Raw genomic sequence first — 23,468 nt, 5'->3', positions numbered from 1 at the left:
CAGATGAACTAGCTAAGGAGGGCGCTCGAGAAACGAGTAATGTCATTGCGGACATTTTCCTCTGTTGTCATCTTTAAAAGATTCATGTGAAATATGATGAACTATGGCGTAGACATAGTCGAAAAGAACCGTAGGAATTGCGAAATTCTGATGGCGATGAGAACACAGGGATTGAGGCTTTTAATTGCCATTATAACTGAACATAACACACTTGGAACATGCCCCCATGTTCCGATATTCGGAATCGCAAATCGCAAGAATTTATTTTTCTTGTAATGAAAAAATAGAGATTCTCTTGGACTCCAATATAATTTTAATTGGAACTTCTCAATAAAGACATAAGGTCTAAGGTAGCCACTGAACAGCAGGATGTAACAGTGCTGTGGAATAATGGGCAATTACGAAGCAGATGAACTAGCTAAGGAGGGCGCTCGAGAAACGAGTAATGTCATTGCGGACATTTTCCTCTGTTGTCATCTTTAAAAGATTCATGTGAAATATGATGAACTATGGCGTAGACATAATCGAAAAGAACCGTAGGAATTGCGAAATTCTGATGGCGATGAGAACACAGTGATTGAGGCTTTTAATTGCCATTATACCACTTGGGAAACATATGCCCCCATGTTCCGATATTCGGAATCGCAAGAATTTATTTTTCTTGTAATGAAAAAATAGAGATTCTCTTGGACTCCAATATAATTTTAATTTGAATTTCTCAATAAAGAAAACTATATTACCAAGTTATAGGGTTAAAAAATTATGTCCAAACGAAAATTTTGCGATTTGCGACTCCGAATTTCGGAACATGGGGATGGTAAGAATATACCTTAAAGATGACATTTGCAGATGGATTTCATTTGATTTACACAAACATGCCCACCTCATTTATCAACCGATGTTATTCAATCTTGTCACAAATTAGAGTATATCATGGAGAGGCAAATTAGCAGACATATCCGTGTAGTGCCCTTATAATTTTTAGGATTCTTTTCACAAGGGCCGAGTAGAAGCCACATCGGCTAGTATAAAGAAGACTTCAGAGTTAAAGGTACGGTCACACTGGACAAATAATTGACAGAAATCAAAAAAGAATTTGTCGCCACAGTCAAACGATTAGTGAGTGTTTCTAAACACTCCGGTACCGGAATACTTGGAAAGGGCTCCTGGAAAAAATGTTGACACTCATTTTGGACAAATATTTGCCTAGTAATATTACCTAATAATATATTCTTAAATTTAGCAAACATTAGCTCCCACTTATTTTTGAAATTATTACAGATTTTTCTATTTTCTGATTTAAATACATAGTGGAGAGTATTAGCATTTTAGGTAAATTCAATGCATTTCATACTTCTTTTATTCGATAAATAGAATTCTATATCGTTATCAATACCAAAACCCTAGTCAATAACTTTGATGGTCATACACATAATGTTATACAACTTTTTAACAATGCCTTTTGTGTATGATGTAGGATTATTTTTCTAAGTATGTAAAAAGGAATGAAACAAGGAACTGTGTTAAAAAATACTTAAAATCATAATACATAAAGCTAGCTGCACAAACATTTCACTTATGTGCTAAATTGAAAAAAAAATGCAATATAGGTTGCTCAACATACATTCGCATGTAGAATCTTTTAACTTACTTGTTCGACGATGATTCATTGGATATGGATTTTTTTTTTGCTTTTAGCTGATGTTACATTTTATAAATGCTTGAAAAACATACTTCATATGGACTTACACTATTTATATCCGTTGCTCCGGACTGCGGTTGTTGTTGGCGACCATTGGTTTGTTGTTGTTGTTCAATATCCGTAGGAACATCTGTTAAATTTTGTTCATTCTTTGTTTGATTTCCATCCGTATCAACAGCTTTTACGGCTTGATTCTGCAATATAATGGAAACAATAACAACAAAGTTATGATAAATTGCTCATTATATTTAGGTATGGAAATTATTTATTATAGTCGTCAAGAATTTATATTTATGATACATCATAGAAATTATAAAACTCCTCAATGCTAGAGCGACGAGAATATATGTACGTATTTATTCACGTCTTAAAATCTATCCAAATTTCTACAAAGTCTTCGTGATGGGATTTTTCATTTCTTAGGGTATACCTCCAAATGTGGAGAAACCGATATTAAAACAAGTATATACGGCCGTAAGTGCGGCCAGGGAGAAGCTTATGTACCATCCACCATGGATTGCGTAGAAACTTCTCCTAAACACTGTCATCCACAATCGAATTACTTGGGTTGCGGTAACGCTTGCCCATGGCAAGGTATCTTAAAACCTCCTAACACCGTCTTCTAAATTGTAAGTAAGTCCATACGTATTATATATTAAATTAAAAAAGACCGATTAAATATGTATATAACTCAGTGTGACAAAATTTTCTATAGAAATAAAATTTTGACAAAATTATCTATAGAACCAAATTTTTGGTAGATTATGTTTGGCTCGAGTGGCAACCATGATTATGAACCTATATGGACCAATTTTTGTGTGATTGGGGATCGGCAATATATAACTATAGACCAATATGGACCAATTTTGGTATGGTTGTTAGCGGCCATATACTAACCTGATCGGATGTTAGAGACCATATACTTACACCATGTTCCAAATTTCAACCGTATCGGATGAAATTTGCCTTTATTAGAGGCTCCCTAAGCCAAATCTGGGGATCGGTTTATATGGGGGCTATATATAATTATGAACCTATGTGGACCAATTTTTGCATGGATGTTAGAGACCATATACTAACACCACGTTCCACATTTGAGCCGGATCGGATGAATTTTGCTCCTCCAAGCTATATATAATTATAGACCGATATGGACCAATTCTGGCACGGTCGTTAGAGACCATATACTAACACCATGTTCCAAATTTCAACCAGATCGGATGAAATTTGCTTCTATTAGAGGCTCCGAAAGCCAAATCTGGGGATCGGTTTATATGGGGGCTATATATAATTATGAACCGATGTGGACCAATTTTTGCATGGTTGTTAGAGACCACATACCAAGATCATGCACCAAATTTCATCCGGATTGGATGAAATTTCTTTGTATACGTAAAAGTGGACCGATATGGCCCATTTGCAATACCAACCGACCTACATCAATAACAACTACTTGTGCCAAGTTTCAAGTCGATAGCTTGTTTCGTTCGGAAGTTAGCGTGATTTCAATAGACGGACGGACATGCTTAGATCGACTCATATATATATATATATATATATATATATATATATATATATATATATATATATATATATATATATATATATATATATATATATATATATATATATATATATATATATATATATATATATATATATATATATATATATATATATATATATATATATATATATATATATATATATATATATATATATATATATATATATATATATATATATATATATATATATATATATATATATATATATATATATATATATATATATATATATATATATATATACTTTATGAGGTTTTAGAGCAAAATTTCGATGTGTTATAAACGGAATGACAAAGTTAATATAACCCCCATCCTATGGTGGAGGGTATAAGAAAATATTAGAAAACTTATAGTTTATTTCTCGATTCGTCCAATATCATACGTCGATAGAATTAGATTTTAAAAAAATTTTAAAAAGTTCGCTGTTTTTTTATTTTATTCATCTATGCAGTAAATATTGAAATATATTACCAAGAGCTTAATATTAAATGTTTCAAAGCTTCTCGTCTATATGGTTTCAACGTAATGTGAAATGTCATTCGAACACAGCATTAAAAGAGCTAAACTAAAAATCGGGCAGCACTCATTGATATGAAAAAAGTTCACCACCTGTGGTAGCACAATGGATTGATTGATTTAAGTGAGCCTGAAATAACGAGCTGCCAATATTTCTAAGGGAATTTATGATCATGATTTTCAAAATAATTGTACGGATATACTCAGTGCGAAGTTTTTCAAAGTTGCGAGAAGATCTTACAGTTGCATTGGAAACAGGTTGAAATTAGTATTCTGTTCAATACACACAGTTTGACTTTCGGAGGACAAAGTAAATAAAAATTTCATTGAAATACGGATTCAGTATATCAGGGAACTCCCATTGTCGCTAGCCGGTTTCGGTTTAAATACCCCATTTTTACCATGATTTTTATATACCCAATATGAGCTAAGAAAAAAAAAAAACAGCACTAGTAGAAGAAGACGATATTTCAACAAGTTGAAAGATACATTTTTGGGATGATATTGGACGACAAGCTAAATTTTGGCCAGCACTAGTAGAAAAAGACGATATTTCAAAAAGTTGAAAGATAAATTTTTGGGGTGATATTGGACGACAAGCTATATTTTGACCTCAATGTTGATAGTGTCGTCTCACGTACTACGGCTGGTTTACGGCAATTTTACAACACAGATTTGGTACTGCCATGTTATGTTAAGGAACGTTTTCGTATTCGGATATCACCATGGAGAATATGGAGATGATACGCCGTGCAACCAATAGAGTAGTTGGGTATGTCCAGATGTTCAACGTTTTCTCAACAAATATTTAAATTATTTAATTTCAATAAAAAAATAATAATAAAATATTTTTATTATTTACCTATTTACCTTTTATTTTAAGGCCTTACAGATTCAAATTACAAAATTGAGCAAATAAATGAAATGAAATTTACAATATTTTCAATATCTTGGCTCTTGAGCCAATTCCTCTAAAATTTGAAAAAGTGAACTTTCCTTAACATAAAAATTTGATTTTGAAAAACAAAAGAAAATTTCTCAGATTCAAAAGAAGTATTTATCTAACATCAAATACCAATTTTGAAACAACACGGCAGGCAAGGGTAGCTTTGGCCCAACTAAGATCAGGCAAGTGCAGCCGCCTCAATTCATACTTGTCAGTGATTGATAGCAGCGTAGCTGACGTGTGTCCCATATGTAATCAAGGGCCACATGACACTCGTCACCTTTTTGCTTGCCCAGCTAAGCCTACCCGTCTCACTACCAGATCACTCTGGACACACCCCATCCTTGTCGCAGAGTTCCTTGATCTGGCTACCAGCTGAACTACACAAGCATAGAACAAAATGGATGAAACTACATTAAAAACTGTTACAACAACAACAACAACAACCAATTTTGAAAATCATCAAGAATTTTTGGACTTTTTGACAAAAAAAAATTGATTTTCAATATTAATTGAAACGAAAGGAAACCATCCTAGTGAGCTCGGTCGAAGCTTTACTTACATAGGGACAGAATGGTGATGTACAATAGGCATCTTTAGGATCTTGTTTTTTTGTTTTACTACGTTTGTCTAGTTTTCTTCGATTGCTGGTGCATACACTGCAATCATTCGACACAACAGCAGATTCTTCATATAGACGGCAAGAGGATGATGTTGTTGGTAATTGCGCAGCAGACGATGATGAAGACGAGGATGATTTTTGTTTCCTTGGGCGTGAACGAATTCGCACAGGTGAACGCACATTGAACGTCGAAAAGCGACGACGCGATGTTCTTACAATTGATATCCAGTCTATCATTTTTATTATTATGATAGATTAAGAGAAGTAAAAGTCAAGTGAATATCTCTTATTAACCACTACTAATGTCATATGAGGGGTTTTGTGTATTTTTGATGTTTTCAATTTAATTAACCAAAAATTTCTTTTAATGATAACACATTTTAGTGCACATACACCTAAATGTAATTTTTAGTAATTCTTTATTATTTATTTTAATTTTCAATATTTTATTATTAGTATTTTTTTAATTCTAAATCTTATATTTTCTTAAAATTGTGTGTATGATGGCTTTGGTGAATATAATCTTGTACTGATTTCAATTTTCCATGAAATTTTTCATTTGCATTTTGTTTTTGTTAACTGAAACACATTTCGCACACTTTGCCTAATTTTTTTTATTAAATTATACGTAGAACGTAACGAAAACAGCGGTGAATTAATAAAGATGGTGTAAACATTTGGGAAAAAGAACACACGGTGCAATATTTATGTGCGCCTTTCTGCCGCCATCTATCAACCACGCCGACAGTAAGTCATCAGACATTCAATTTATTCATTCATCAATATTTTGAGATTCACGTATAAAGAAGATTTCGGCTCTTAGAATATGAATATGTATTTCCAAATATTTTGTATTGTCAGTCCATCATTAATGTGTTAATGATCATTAAACGATTGTTGGGGATTTCTGATGACGAGGAAAATGGAAACTACTTTTCACTTCACAGCAAGAAAAACCAACGTGTATTTATATTTTTTTTTTTTTTTTGCTTTTCCGATTGTTTTTTTCTGTTTCAGAACAGACACAAGGCAAATATCGGACATAAACGGAACACAACAAAAGTTGTACTAAATGGAATATATTTTTTGTAAATTCTCATTCCTTCATAAAAGTGTTTTCTGCTGATTTTTTGGTGTCCGTGTTATTTGGTTGTTTGTCTAACTGTCTGTCCATCTTTCTTCTGCTGTTTTTGTTCAGAGAGTTTTGTTTATACCAAACACAAAAATGAACTCATACAAGAATGTATGGAAAGTGTCTGTACAAGCACAAGCATACCGACATAAATAAGTGGGTGTTCAGGTTTGCGATAAGGTAGGTTAGTTCGAAAAGTGTGGTGAATTTCTCCAAGGATACGCTTGGTTGGCATTCTTTAAACAATGTTGTGGCATCACATACAATACAAATAAAATACCTCCCTCAATGTAGAGCCATTGACATCCAGCCATTCATAAGTTTACGTTATGAATGGAAGGAATGAAAAAATCGTTCAATTAAATACCGAAATTCTTAACAAGTATAGGATAGCTATCACGGTTGTCACAGTTGGCAGAATTCTACCAAAAATGGTAGATTTTTTACTGTTTGATAGATTAGTAGAATTCTCGATGTTTTGATGGATTTTCCTCTCCAACTAAGAGGTACTTCAATTTTCTATAGAAATAAAATTTTGACAAAATTTTCTGTAGAAGTGAACATTTTCTATGGAAATAAAATTTTGCCAACATTTTCTATGGAAGTAAAATTTTGACAAAATTTTTATAGGAATAAAATTTTGACAAAAATTTTTATGGAAGTCGAATTTTGTCAAAATTATCTATAGAAGTAAAATTTTGACAAAATTTTCTTTAGAACAAAATTTTCTTTAGGACAAAATTTTCTATAGAAGTAGAATTTTGACAAAATTTTCTATGGAAGCAAGATTTTGTAAAAATTTCTATAGAAATAAAATTTTGACAAAATTTTCTATAGAAGTAGAATTTTGACAAAATTTTCTATGGAAGTAAGATTTTGTCAAAAATTTCTATAGAAATAAAATTTTGTCCAAATTTTCTCTAGAAAAAAAATTTTGACAAAATTTTCTATAGAAATAAAATTTTGACAAAATTTTCTATAGAAATAAAATTTTGACAAAATTTTCTATAGAAATGAAATTTTGACAAAATTTTCTATAGAAATCAAATTTTGTAACATCTTCTATAGAAATAATTTTTTGACAAAATTTTCTTTAGAAATAAAATTTTGACAAAATTTTCTATAGAAATAAAATTTTGATAAAATTTTCTATAGAAATAAAATTTTGATAAAATTTTCTATAGAAATAAAAATTTTGACAAAATTTTCTATAGAAATAAAAATGTTGACAAGATTTTCTATAGAAATAAAATTTTGACAAAATTTTTTATACAAATAAAATTTTGACAAAATTTTCTATAGAAATAAAATTTTGACAAAAATTTCTATAGAAATAATATTTTGATAAAATTTTCTATAGAAATAAATTGTTGACAAGATTTTTCTATAGAAATAAAATGTTGACAAAATTTTTTATACAAATAAAATTTTGTTTAGTTTTGTTACCTTTGCAATTTTACAATTTTGGGATTATTCGTTTGGCTTGAGGTCATGGACTAATGAAAAATGCTGGTGTTGTTGTTTTTCATTACTTTTTTTTATTGAAATGTTGCTGTTCTCGGATATTTTGATACACCATCGGTGATCATCTTCAGCGAGATATTATATTTTACAAAGTTATGGACTTTCTCCTTACAAAGCTCAGGTCTAAATTTGGACAAAATTTTCTATAGAAATAAAATTTAGACAAAATTTTCTATAGAAATAAAATTTTGACAAAATTTTTAATAAAAATAACATGTTGACAAAATTTTCTATAGAAATAAAAATTTTGACAAAATTTTCTATAAAAATAAAAATGTTGACAAGATTTTCTATAGAAATAAAATGTTGACAAAATTTTTTATACAAATAACATTTTGTTTAGTTTTGTTAGTTGACCTTTGCAATTTTACAATTTTGGGATTATTCGTTTGGCTTGAGGTCTTGGACTAATGAAAAATGCTTGTGTTGTTGTTGTGTTGTTTTTTTCACCTTTTTTTATTGAAATGTTGCTGTTCTCGGATATTTCGATACACCATCGGTGATCATCTTCAGCGAGATATTATATTTTACAAAGTTATGGACTTTCTCCTTACAAAGCTCAGGTCTAAATTTTGACAAAATTTTCTATAGAAATAAAATTTAACAAAATTTTCTATAGAAATAAAATTTAGACAAAATTTTCTATAGAAATAAAATTTAGACAACATTTTCTATAGAAATAAAATTTTGACAAAATTTTCTATAAAAATAAAATGTTGACAAAATTTTCTATAGAAACAAAATTTTGACAAAATTTTCTACAAAAATAAAATTTTGACAACATTTTCTATAGAAATAAACATTTTGACAAGATTTTCTATAGAAATAAAATTTTGATACAATTTTTTTAAGAAATAAAATTTTGACAAAATTGTCTATAGAAATAAACTTTTAACAAAATTTTCTAAATTTTTTTAAATATTTTAATTTTCGTGTTAGACTATACTATCAAATTATTGATGCAAGCTATCATCGTATATATAATAGTGCAAATAACATTCTCTCTAAAAAACACATTTTTTTCATTCTAACCACAAAGATTAGATCAAAAACTTCAAAAGAAGTTTTTCTCATTTTCCAGATTCCAGCTCATTTTTTGAACGATTCAGAGCAGTAGTCAAGAAAAAAAGCGGTTAAATCTAGCAAAATTGAATAAATTCCGACATGAATTTTATCATTTTAATTTTAACACAAAAAATCATGGCCATTTGAACTTACAAGATACTCACTTTATTTTTTTTTTATTTATTAACAAACTTTTTCAATTAATTTATTAATTGAATGCAATTAAAAATTTAAGTAATTTTATTTTTTTAAATCAAATCAATACTAAATATTATAATTAACGCTGTCATTGAAGTTATCATGTCGTGATTGATGCTACTGCAATATAAAATTTGCTGTATAATTTGATATCTCTTAATGTTGACATTTTCAAAAAAAAAAAAAACAAATGCTTTTTAATTATTTTGATGTAACTCTATAATCCTCCTTCGTAGGACATATATGAATGAATAATGGGTACAATGTTTGTCCGAAAGACTAGAAGCTAGCTGATTATTTTGCTGCCTATATGGCTTTTGATCATATACTATAAGAGTGCAAACACATTTACTGTCTGTCAGTAATTCTATTATAATAGAAAGAGGAGCAATTTCCCCCGAATACTATTCCTACCTACATGCTATATATACCCAATGTACACACGTCTTTGAATACATGTAGTTAACAACCACACACAGATACATTTTTAAATGTTTTGTTCCACAAACGTAAATGTATAGTATAGAATTGATGAATGAACTGAATGGATATTAAGAGCGGAAGGAAAGAACGAACGTTGATAAGGAGGTATGTATTTTAAACCATAAATATATTTCCAAATATTATCCAAAAGCCTATTGTCATTGTTGTTGTTGTATTTAATAACATAATTATCACTTTATACGACATTTGAATTATTTGTTAATTTTTATTTGTTTGCAAATGGAATCAAATCATTGACATTTCATACATACGTAAGCATTTTTTGTATATAATATACTATATTTGTATTACGCACCTTGAGAGAGATTGGTTTCGTGGGAACAACGAAATGAGAATTGAATTATCATCAATGAAATTTAACAATTTATTGACAGCATTCATAACTTTGGAAATTAATAACTAATTTCCGTAAACTAAATCAAAATATTATGATTTGCAATTCAACCCGTCTACGCGTCAAGCGTAATGTGTGCAGTCGCATATCCAAACTACGTAGCTTTTAATAAGAAGTTCCCCAATATTTTTTATTATGACCTTCGATAATATTTATTGTCCACCTAGGTGGTATTTCGCTGCAAGAAAGCTGCCACCAACATATGATCAATACTTATGTCGTCCAGAGTGCGGTTCGATAAGAATATTTGTTGTTGTAGCAGCTAGAAGAAGCTGACGTGATAATCCTTTAATTCATATTGACTTCATTCCATATTAGCTTCTTTCCCGGTGTTAGTAAAGCATTGTATACCTCTTGTAACTGATTGCGATACTCGAACAAGTGATGAATTCAATATGCCACCGCGTTTGGGAATCGAACCCGACATTTTCATCATGGAAGGCTAAACGTACTTTCACTGAGCTACTGAAAGTCATAATTTACTGTCGTGTATTAGGTACAGGGTTGGCCTGTCACAAACTTTTTGCGACATACATTTGCGACGGTATAATACGTATGTCGCAAAAGTCGTAAACCTACACAGAAAAAAATATCACCAAAATATTTCCAATTAAAAAGTTAATTGAAGTTGAAAATTTTTTCAATTAATAAATTAATTGATACAATTAACTTTTTAATCATGATAGAAACATTAAGTTAATTAAGTCAATGATTGAAATTTTTAAAATGTTTAATTAAAAAATTAATTGATACAATTAACTTTTTAATCAAATTCGGAAGACTAATTCAGTTAAAAAAGTGCTGATTTTTTTTACTTTTTTAATTAAAAATGTATTTCAAACAATCATTTGTTAATCCAAATAAAAACTCTAAGCCAATCTAACTAAGTAATTAAAAATAGTTACCTTTTTTAATTAATAAATTAATTGCGTTTTGCAATCAACATCAATTAAATTTTTAATTGAATCAATTAAAAAATTAATTGAATTTTGCTGAAAAAATCAATTAATTTTTTAATCAAGAATTTTTTCTATGCCCAATTAAAACTGTGATTGATACTATCATTTTCGTGATTGAAGACATTTCAATTAAAAAATTAATTGGATCAATTAATTTGGTGATTGAATCAGAGAAAAAATTTTTTGTGTGTACTGTAGAAAACCAAATTTTGAATAGAAGAAATCCTGAACTTTTTTTAATTTAGTTTGGCAGCATTCGTTGTGAGTTTCTGCAGAAATTTGTGAAAGTTTTCCCATGGTCAAACCTATTTTCTTAGGTGGTATCGAAATTCCCGTTGGTGAGTGTGCAAAATACCTTGGGGTTATATTGGACAGGAGACTGAACTTAAAGCTAAGAAAGGATGAGAAAATCCACGGTTACCCCCTACTCGTGCAAAAGGCAATAGGGAAAATGTGGGGACTAAAACCGAAAATTGTGAACATTCCTAAGAATTGAAACTTCTTCGCACATACCATCGTCTTGGATATCACCGAATTCGCTGCCTAGCTGACGCGACTAAAGTATTTTCAGTTAGCGACTTTTGTTACTTTTTCTACACACAAAAAATTTTTTTTCTGATTCAATCACGAAATTAATTGATCCAATTAATTTTTTTAATTGAAATGTCTTCAATCACGAAAATGATAGTATCAATCACAGTTTTAATTGGGCATAGAAAAAAATCTTGATTAAAAAATTAATTGAATTCATTACCAAATTTCAATTAATTTTTTAATTAATTCAATTAAAAATTTAATTGATGTTGATTGCAAAACTCAATTAATTTATTAATTAAAAAAGGTAACTATTTTCAATTACCTTTTGAATTGGCTTAGAATTTTTATTTGGATTAACAATTGATTGTTTGAAAAAAAAAATTAATTAAAAATGTAAAAAAATGTTAATCACTTTTTTAACTGACTAACCCCCATTTTCATGAAGCTCCGTTAGTGTTCCGTTAGCTAACGAACTTTTAAACTGTACTATGGACATATCTGTCATCTTGCCTATATATTCCACATGCCAGTTAGAAATTTAACTGCCGAAAATTTTTCAGTTAAAGTTGACCGGAGAGAAGATATTTGCAATTTACTTTCTGTTAACTGGCAGTTAAAGCCAAACGGAGCTACAAGAAAATGGCCATTAGTCTTCCGAATTTGATTAAAAGTTTATTGTATCAATTAACTTTTTGATTAAAAATTTTAAAATTTTCAATCATTGACTTAATTAACTTAATGTTTCTATCTTGATTAAAAAGTTAATTGTACCAATTAATTTATTAATTGAAAAAAATTTCAACTTCAATTAACTTTTTATTTGGAAATATTTTGGTGATATTTTTTTCTGTGTACATTTACGACGTGTATGGGACGTTTACGACGTTACGACTTTGCGACAGTCGCAAACCTAAAAAGTTTGATACAGACCATCTCTGATTAGGTAGGCCTGATATGTATATGGTCTGAAAGGTCATAGGATTTAGGTAACTTTGATAGGATTTACAAGGAAGCGACGAACAGCTCATTAATTTTTTTCCGATTCAATCGCGAAATCCAATTAATTTTGTAATAGAAATGTCTTCAATCACAGAAATGATAGTATCAATAAAAAAATTAATTGAAGGTCAATTAAAAAATTAATTGATACTATTAATTTTTGTGATTGATTTTGGTTTCAATTAAAAAAATGTTGAATCAATAAAAATTTTTAATTGAATATTTTTTTAAAACTCAATACTATTAATTTTTGTAATTGATTTTTGTTTCAATTAAAAAAATTGTTGAATCAATATAATTTTTAATTGAATATTTTTTAAAACTCAATTAAAATTTTAATTCGAAAAAATTTTGTGAATTTTTTTCCTGTGTGGTTGGTCGCCGCCCTAGACTGCCCACCTCCACGGTGATATACAAATTTTATAAGGTAAATCGGACTGCTACATTAACCTAACCAACAGCGTCGCACAGATTATTTTGGCACTCTGTACACAAGAGATAGTAAATTTTTTTTAAATACATGGTTATGGCTCAAGTGGAAACTCGTTAACCCCATTTTTGATAGCTACCATCAAAAGGTGAACCTACACAGAACAAATGTTCTTGTAAATCTTGTACCAGAACAGGCACGACTATGTTCGCTTTTCGCGTTGAAATTTATGCGGTTACTTTATTAAAACAGTTCAATAGAAAGCGGATAAATTAACCCAATTGTTACGCAGTTTCTTGTTCCTCTAGATTTCGGAAACACTTTTCAGGAATATGTTTGTTTCATTTATAATTTGATCATTTCGGGAAAAGTAATAATGAAAATAAAGTGATTTTCCAACCCGAAAACCGAACGTAATACCCACCTAAAGGAAGGAGATGTGAATGCTAGATATAGTGTCAGCCAATTATTTGATTCTAACTTAGACTATTCAGATCATTGTAATACCACTGGTGGCGAATTATTAATGTGTGCTGCCCGAATCTATGTTCAGCTCAATTCCAAGGTAAGCTTTTCATATTCGTTTATAATAATGAGGTTGTTTAGTAAATAGAAAATATCTACTAAATAACTAATTCTGGTCGTAAAGTAAATACTTGATCAAAAATAAATTTAGGTACATATATTTTTTTTTTTTTAAAGATTTGTACTTACATCTGCAATTTTCACAGAATCCTGTTCCCATTTGCTTGCGATTTGTAAAGTTTCAACTGTTTTTTGTTGTATTGTCTTCGAGTCGTCGAGTAAAGTGAGCTCATAAAATTCTTGAATATCTGCAAAAAAACATAAATAAACGAAAGCACGATTCAATAACTAAATTTTGTAATTAAATATGGTTTTTTAGCGTTGTTTTATAGTAGTGTTTTCATTTATAAAATTATTAATTTATTGTCTTAAAATCAAATATTATTTTTCTATATTTATATTTTATTTTTCATTGATTTTTAAGAAATATTGAAGTTTAAATCAGTGCAAACTTTTGTAACTATATAGAACATCTGTAAGGCTATGTTACTAGTAAAGTCAAAACTAAATTAAAAATATATTTATATATTTTTTTTGTGAAAACTTGTAGAAAAAAAAAACTACACATAGTATATTGGAAAATAAACGTTCTTTTTTATTAGTCATTTTTAAAATCTATAAAATGTATTTATTTTTCATGTAAAACATATCTTTACAATTAATTCTTATAATAATTTTTATTACATTTCTAAATTCATCCAATCTCTCAGGATACGGTATTCAGTGGCGGGAAAGGATTTTGCTTCGATACAACTAATTTATTGTGACTATGTGAGATATAACCTTTAATTTTTCCTTCAAATATTAAATTGGCCACAATACAATGAGTTTCATCAATGGTCATATCAGTCTCTCCCACAAATTGTAACGCCGAACGAAAGGCGTTCAAATCCAATTGATGTGTTTGTTTAATTAGATAAACTTTTTTAAATAGATTACGATAAACAATAAATTTCAATTTTTCCACAAGCAAATAAATTCCACATTTAATGAAGAATATTTCATGGCGCTGTATCACATCATCGAATTTACGTACATTGCCCTCTTTTAATGCCTCCGCCAATTCATGAAATTGTAAAACATCGTAACGTTCCAGTATGTACTTTTTGGGCAAAAAGCCAAGAAGCATCTTAACGGGTACTAAATAGATGAGAATAAGTCGTTTATTGCGGGGGAAATTTTTAGGACAGTGTTTGAAGGCAAATGATAGAAATTCATCGGCACTTTTGTAGTCAGAATCAAACATGGCTTTACGACCAACAAAATACTTGTAAGTGATGCGCTCAGGCAGGGGAAACATGTCTTTGAAAGCACTCGAATCTATGGCACGTATTAATGGTTTGCACAAATGCAATTTATTGATGCGAAAGTATACTTTAAATAATTGATTCACCAAATGTAGCATGCCCAGACGCTTCGTTTCATTATCTGAGGATCTGTAAAGAAATAGAGAAAATAAATTAAGTACAGGACATTTAAGAAATAAAAGGTCTCAATCACACATTTAAATCACAAATTTATTAAATTATTGTTTCAATCTATAGTTTTACTTAGATTATATTCTGAGTAGACCCTGATGAAAAGAAGCTATCATCAACTATATACCAAAATTTGAAGGCTACCAAAACAAATTTTTTATTATTATTATTCATTGATAGAAGTCACCACCCTTGGCTTCGCAACATACTTCTTAATATGAACGAGCCTAACCGGACAGTTAGTAAAGGCTAAACCGGAATCAATCTTTAAATCCACCCAAAGTTTGACTTTTTTGGATCGATTTGTTTACGTGAAAATTGGAAATACATAACATTTCCTCTTCCAGATACATATGCTTTTATTTATATGCAATGGGAATGTAAAATATTTGCGTAGCGATAACACTATTTAACTATTCTTTTTAAAGAATTTGGACTTAAAGTACTTAGTTAATAGAGTTGAAGTAACCCTTTTATCTCGCCATTTAAAACGTCGAAATTAGGGCTTTAAAATTGCCTAAAAATCACATAAGTGCTCGTCATATATGAACCAGAATAGACTTACGAGGATTCGATATTTAAGCACAATTGGAGGAATATAAAAATAATGAAATGTGGATAGAAGAGTTTTTTGAACCACAAAATGGTATGAAAATTGAAATTAATATAGAGCACATGCATTCTATAAAATTTTATAAATGTACTCAATGTGACATAAAAGAAAGAAATGAATTTCGAAGATGCATTCCACAAGGGATTTGTAGTTGAAATGGCCGTTTTTTCTACCACACAAATAAATAAATACATATGATCTTGTAAAGTGCTCATATATCGATGAAAATGTTGAACCAAAATCGACAGGTTCATTGGATTCTTCATCAAAAATATATATCTAATTTTGAACTCTAAAGAGTAATAACCATGAAATGTGAACGGCACAATCTTACACAAGTTTTATAAATATTTAACGAACTCACCTATTATCTGCAGCACATACACGAAAACAACTCATCAGACAATCAGCTGCTTTCTCAAGAATTTCTCCAGGCTTGGTGCTGTTTCCTAGTTCTTCACATCGCTGTGCCAATATCCTTAAATCTAAACATGCTGTATACATTACAGGAAGACACCAGTTCTCCTCTTTTAGCTGCTGCAACATCTTCACTACTGATTGTATGCACACCGACTGATGTTTGTAGGCCTGCATAAAATCCCGGGCTATATTAAAGAAAAACAGGCTATGATGGAAATTTAAAGTACACGTAAATATATTCATTTACTCACGCTCTAATCCCAAATAGTAAAGAACTTTGAGGTGGGCACAGAGAATTTCATCTATTGGCGACTCCAATAAACGATTGACAGCATTTTCCGGCATCTCCACATAAAGATTTCTATTCATAATATGTTTATCTTTCAGGGATATGTACGATGCCAAGGTATCACCATCACCATTTGTCCAAGCCCGATGAACACTACTTAGGTAATTATTTAGGGTACCAAACATTTTGTATAATTTAATTTATTTTCTTGTTTCTTTGACCAAAATTCCCTTCGTTAATGGCCGGCTGTGTGGAGAGGAAGAAGAAGACTACAAACGCCTGTCACTAATGGTGTTGCCAGACGAGAACAAAGTGAATGCGTATTTTTAATGGTGTCTTTGCACAAAGCATTCCGTCAAATGTATTAAGGTGGGTACTTTATTTGTTAATACACACATTATTCCAACTCACAACCATTTTTGATACACGCATATGTATATATACACCTTAATATCACAAATCATATTTTATTACGTGCAATCTATATTTATGTAGTTTTTAAGTTGTTTTGTTATTTATTTATTTATTTGACATTACCCATTCATATCAAGACCCTTTATGTTAACCAACATGTTTCTCAAGTAGCATACACCTACAAATCACTGTATTAGAATAAGACAAATATAGTTCTATATCTCTCTCACTATCATTTAGCTTTAAAAACATACCCTGTTATCGAAAAAGAAGAAGACTCAATAAAAATACTTACTTACACATTATTCCAAAAAGTTTAATTGTTCAATATTTTTCACTTCAATGCACAAAACGTATCTTATTTATAATTTCTTCAATATGTTTATGTTTGCAAAGCAAGAGATTCCTGAGATTTTAAAATGTATCAAACAGATCTTGCATACTGAATCTCATATTATTGAAAATAGTAACGAAATGTTTTTTTTTTTAATTTAAAAAATGTTTTATTTATTAAAATATATATTGGGTACACAGAAAAAAAAATATTTTCTGTCTTCAATCACGAAATTAATTAATTCAATTTTTAATTCTTCCATCTCAGAAATGGTAATATCAATCACCAAAGTCAATTAAAAAATTAATTGATACAATTAATTTTTGTGATTGATTTTTGTTCTAATTAAAAATTTGTTGAACCAATTAAATTTTTAATTGAATATTTTCTTAAATATAATTAAAATTGTAATTTAATTGAAAAAAAAATTGTTATAGTTTTGTCTGTGTAAGTTTACTATATTTGATTGATTAAATAAAAAATATATATTGGGTACACAGAAAAATATATTTTTTGTCTTCAATCACGAAATTAATTAATCCAATTTTTAATTGAAATGTCTCCCATCTCAGAAATGGTAAAGTAAATTAAAAACTTAATTGTTCCAATTAAATATTAATTGATACAAATAATTTTTGTGATTGATTTTTGTTCTAATTAAAACTTTGTTGATCCAATTAAATTTTTAATTGAATATTTTTTAAAATACAATTAAAATTTTAATTGAATTGAAAAAAAATTGGTGATAGTTTTGTCTATGCAAGGTTACTATATTTGATTGATTCACACTTTATGTTTTTATGTGGCATTATTGTATGCGTTGGGGGCTTAGAATTGTTGAAATTAAAACAAAAAAAGCTCAACGAAATGAGGTTGGAATGGCCAAGGTAATCACGGTCACAACTATATTCATGCTCATGAACACCCACCCACACTGACTTTCACGAGTTTAATTACATTCACTATTTTAGTCACTCTCATGATAAAAATTACTCTTAAACTTACTCGCAATTTTAATAAGAGTAGATGTAAGATTCTAATCACATTTATTAATTTAATAAACTTTACGAAATTATTTTCTTAGACGAACACTTATTTATATTTATTCACACTCACGACTTACGTACATATATTTTCAGTATTAATCACAATCTGGGCGATTTCTCCCTCGATTTTGACCGATATCAAAAACGGACAGTGCGCGTTAAACCATTTTTTTTTACAAATAAACAGTTTGATTTTAGTAGAGAATAGAGATATTTCTATACTAAACAGATTTTTCTCCTAATTTCTAGGTTTTTGAATTTTCGAGCAAAATTTGATTTTCAATTTTGGTTTCAGATTACACAGAATAGATTTTCCGGGAAAAAATTATTTTTTAAGCTGCGTTATTATGTTTTAAGAAAAATAAAATCACAATTTCGTACAATTCGGTCACAATTATATAGCGTAAGAATTTTTTTCCGGTTGTATCTTAAGGGTTATAACATACAGCACTGCCTCTATTGGGAAATAGCGAACATTTCGAGGAAAATCATATTATAAATAATTATAAATAATGTTTGCGTTCGAAGGAAAGTTAAACACAACATTTTTAACAACAGTCTTTCCAATTGTGTTTATTCGTCAAATACTTACCTAGTAATGCTTGGAAAAGTCTTGATTTAAATATGCGTATAACACGTTCAATTGCCATTCTTAAAGCACGATCTTGTGGTTCTGACAGTCTTGAGTGATAATCCTCCAGAAGCTCAAGAGCTCTGTGGGCCTCTGAAATATAAAAGTAAAAAAGTGAGTATTATAATGAACAAACATTTTGAACATTTTACGATATTTTTATTTTATACTTAAAACATAATAAATAATATTTGCCAAGTCTTACAAAAACTATGTAAGAAAATTCAACTGTGATTTTCTTCAAAATCTAAACTAAATCTTTTAAATTAGAAAAAGTCTGCCTTTGTAAATTATGAAAGTTAGGTTAGGTTTCGTTAGGTTCAGTAATACTTCGATTCATTGCTTAATTTCTTCCCTAAGGGCGTTTCATACTACGGTGAAACTACTAAGAGAAGCTTTTGAACACTCACAAATGTCACAAGCTTTACTGCTAAAGTGAAATTTTTGGGTAATCAGATCGGATAGTTCAAATCGAATTTGAATGAAGAATACAGTCCAAGAAGTTATGAAATAAAAATGAAACATAGAATAATTCAGCATTATTCATGATAAATTCGAATGAACATGAAAAGAAATTTCAAATTACTTATATCGGGAATTATGTCATCATAGGCCTCATTTTCACTAGCTTGACCAAATATGGTCGACCAATAGCCCCTTTCAGCTGCATTTGTAGCTATATTACGAGAATTTCGTTGGTCCATTGTTTCAATTAATATATCGAAACGATTCAATTGATTTCGTAAACTTTCAGATATATTTTGATCATACATCAAATGATTTTGCTCGGAAGATCCATCGGTCTGAAAAGAATTGTCAATTTTCTCTAAGTAATCAGACTCCAGGTCTTGCAAATAAGGTTTTTCATATGCTTTATTCAACGATGACACTGAGCCCATGCGTTCCAATCCAATTGTTTTTTGCACTGCATTGGTATTTTCAAGTAGATCTTTAACTGATTGCTGTGCTTGCAACTCTACTGCATTTGATGCTGGTTTCATTTGTTCATCGGGGCCTTGGTTGGTATTCATTTCTTCCTCATCCTCATCCTTAGAACACTGAATACTTTTTAATGTAACCAAGGAGCTCGCATTGCCTGTTTTATTGACAAATTCTTGTTGATCACTCTCAGTTGATTCGTTAGTGATCATATACAAATCTGTGGGACTTTCCAAATGTTTCACCAATGCGTTATCACTTTTGGCAACTAACTTCTTAGGGACGGCAATATCAGAAATATCTTTAGCTAATTTCGAAATTTCATTTTCACTTTTCGAAAACAAGTTTGCCTTAAGGTTTTTGCCTATCAAAATGAAGTCTCCTTCACTCTCTGCCAGGGAATCAGCTCTACCAACTACGTCAAGTTTTTCAGTATATTTCTCTGGCAAATTACATTGATCTTCGACTTGTCCCGCAATTGCAGTATTGGTAGTTTGGAGTGTATCTTTAGTTTCCTTATAACATTTGTTTGAAGTCGTGCTAGATGGTATATCGTTCATTGAACGACACTTTACATAGATTGGATTATTACCAATTAAATAGTTCATGGTAGTATCTGTAGGTGTTCCAGGAAAATGCGAATAACTTATGGTTTTATTTATTGGGACATATTGATTATCTGGTCCATTTTTATTCTCTTCTGTATCTGTACTCTCTGATCTACCAACTTTATCAAGTTTAACAGTAAATTGATGTGGCCAGTCACAATTGTATTCGATTTCTCCCATAATTCCAGAATTAATGGTTTGCATTTCAGTTTGCCTATTACTTTCGGTTGAATCCGTGCCACATTGACCTTGAATCGAAGGAATATCGTTCATGGAACGGCACCTAAGTGAGGTTAGATCGTTGGCCATTAAATATTTCATGGAAGTGTCTGCAGTTGTTCCAGGAAAATGCGAAACACTTATTGTTTTTATTATTGGTTTTACGATGACGCTTTGATTATTCTCTTCTGTATTTTGATTTTCTGCTGTGGAACCAATTCTCACAACGTCATCAATTTTAACAGTATAGTCCTCGGACAAATCACATTGATTTTCGATTTGTCCAGTATTTGCAGAATTTCTGCACTGAAGTTTCAATTCAGGTTGCTTATCACCTTGAGTCGAATCCGTGCCACATTGACCTTGCTCCAAAGGAATATCGTTCATTGAACGGCATTTAAGTGGGGTTTGCTTGTTTGCGATTAAATATTTCATGGAAGTATCTCCACTTGTTCCGGGAAAATGCGAAATACTTATGGTTTTAACTATTGGCTTGACTACGACACATTGAATATCGTGTCCACATTTATTCTCCTCCTCTTCATAACTTCCATATTTGGAATCAACTCTAACAACTTCATCGACTGTATCGATTTGTCTTGTATTTTCAGAATTGCTCGGTTGAAGTGGAAATTCAGTTTCCTTGGGCTGGTTTGAATCCCTGCCACAATTATCTTGATCCAAATGTATATCGTTCATGGAACGACACTTAAGAGAGCTTGAAATGTTTCCCAAATATTGCATGGTAGTATCTGTAGATGTTCCAGGAAAATGCGATATACTTTTTGTTTTTATTATTGGCTTTACTATGGTGCACTGGTTATCTTGTCCCTTTGGATTTTCCTCTGTATCAATGTTTGGTTCTGCAATTTGAACGCAAAGCTTATCATTACAACTTTCTTCAAGTTTTTTGTCATTTATCATTACTCCAGATTCTTGGATAACATTTATGGCAACACTTGAGGTACATTCTAATGTGCTATTATTATTGATTACTTTTGATCTTTTTAAGGTTTCATTGGAAAAATTGTCTTTTGGCATATTTTGAGTTAATTCAATATTATCTTCGATGTCAATACAACAAGCAGCACTATGAGAATTATCATCAATAGATGAGTCTTGAGCCGAATGGCTTTTGGATACAAGTGGCATATTAGCTTCCTCATCGTCTGTGGCCCAATCGATATTGTCCGTATCATCCTCGGAAGAGGAGACATATTTTAGACGCATGTCAACACACTCCTTAGAAACTTCTTTATCTACACTATTTCTCGGTAAGAGGCTTCCTCTTTCATTATCAGAATCCCCGTCCATATTATGATTTGACCCCGTATTTCTTTCGTTCGATGTTTAAAGATTAAAAGTCCGACTTGAACTAAAAAATCAAAGGAATTAGTTAAAAAAACATGATATGAAAATGAACAAAAATCAATATTAGTTTGTTATTTGCTTTGGTTGGTTGCATTTCTTTGGCCAGCCAAGAATCCATTGTCCAATACTTAGGCATATTGCTCTTAGTGATAAAAAAAATTACGCTAACGAATGAACAATGAAAAGCGTAAAAACCAAATTCGTAACATATTTGTCATTGTCTCTTGTCTCAGTATTATTTGCTGAAGAAAACAAATGTAAAAATTAATACATTCACCAGCCCAAGAATCAATGCCCGCCGTTGCGCCATAAACAATATTCTAATGTGTCTCATATATAGCGTTTTTCAATTAGTACAACGCTAATAAAAACTAAATTAAGGGCTTGATTGATCAAATTTGGTTAATAAGAGTTTCTTGCAGTGTGGAAATACACCTGAGACTTTAGAGCCGTCTGGATGCTACTACTTTCTTAGCCCCAAACCCGCCATCTGGGTTATATTAAAACATCGGAATGCTACAGGAAAACATCTAAAGAAGTAACGCTTGACATAATGTTGGCATCGCCATACCGCGTCAAAGGCCCTCACCGCCAGGGAAGTAACAGAATTTAGAATAAAATTTAAAACTTCAAAGTTACAGAGATTGCAAACAATGGCTGACATAGTTACTGACTATAAATAGGGCCTGACTCTACTTATGGGAGCCACCGTGGTGGAATGGTTAGCATGCCCGCCTTGCATACACAAGGTCGTGGGTTCGATTCCTTCTTCCACCGAACACCAAAAAGTTTTTCAGCGGTAGATTATCCCACCTCAGTAATGCTGGTGACATTTCTGAGGGTTTCAAAGCTTCTCTAAGTGGTTTCACTGCAATGTGGAACACCGTTCGGACTCGGCTATAAAAAGGAGACCCGTTGTCATTGAGCTTAACATGGAATCGGGCAGTACTCAATGGGCTGAATAGTCTAAGTGAGCTGCCACCTAAACTAACCTAACCTACTTATGGGCCCACTATTTCGCTCAATACTGGCTTTTATATACCCAAGAATTTAAGTAATTCGAATCCTAGTTTATGGGAAACGGGGATAGTATGCGATATCTGAAAATAAGTATTTGAGTCATTCTAGGGCTAACGACAGAGAACTATTTTTTTAGTTTTATTTCTGCATGAATGTAACATAGTCGATCAGACCCTAAGACAGTTACAGTTACAATACAATAGCATTACTACTAAAAACACTTAAATATAAAAATATATAAATAACAATTAAAAAATATAGATCTATTTTTTTTTTTTTTTAATAAAAGGATTGTTATTATTAGCCGCTAAATGGTATATTGCAGACCAGCAAATGGGAATAGCGACACTCCCCAAGGACCGGATTTCGTCCTTTACTTTACAATGTTGCTTTTGGATTCCTTAA

The 23,468-nt window shown here is 30.6% G+C and overlaps 2 protein-coding genes across 2 annotated transcripts; both read right to left on the bottom strand.

The window, feature by feature from the left end:
* Positions 1-1,702: 1,702 nt before the first annotated feature.
* Positions 1,703-22,021, bottom strand: LOC142232390 (uncharacterized). Its single transcript, XM_075303179.1, has 4 exons — positions 19,493-22,021; positions 18,868-18,999; positions 13,811-13,929; positions 1,703-1,896 (listed from the first exon to the last, which is right to left on the bottom strand). Exons 1-4 carry the CDS (start codon positions 21,984-21,986, stop codon positions 1,705-1,707), a joined length of 2,937 nt encoding a protein of 978 aa, XP_075159294.1. The 5' UTR covers positions 21,987-22,021; the 3' UTR covers positions 1,703-1,704.
* Positions 14,252-16,758, bottom strand: PCID2 (PCI domain-containing protein 2). Its single transcript, XM_075303186.1, has 3 exons — positions 16,444-16,758; positions 16,137-16,377; positions 14,252-15,117 (listed from the first exon to the last, which is right to left on the bottom strand). Exons 1-3 carry the CDS (start codon positions 16,664-16,666, stop codon positions 14,388-14,390), a joined length of 1,194 nt encoding a protein of 397 aa, XP_075159301.1. The 5' UTR covers positions 16,667-16,758; the 3' UTR covers positions 14,252-14,387.
* Positions 22,022-23,468: the final 1,447 nt, after the last annotated feature.

This window comes from Haematobia irritans, chromosome 3 (genome assembly GCF_050003625.1).
Source record: "Haematobia irritans isolate KBUSLIRL chromosome 3, ASM5000362v1, whole genome shotgun sequence".
NCBI classification, from domain to species: Eukaryota; Metazoa; Arthropoda; class Insecta; order Diptera; family Muscidae; genus Haematobia; species Haematobia irritans.
The sequence above is the reverse complement of the archived record's forward strand: the minus strand, read 5'-3'. Positions and strand labels throughout refer to the sequence as shown.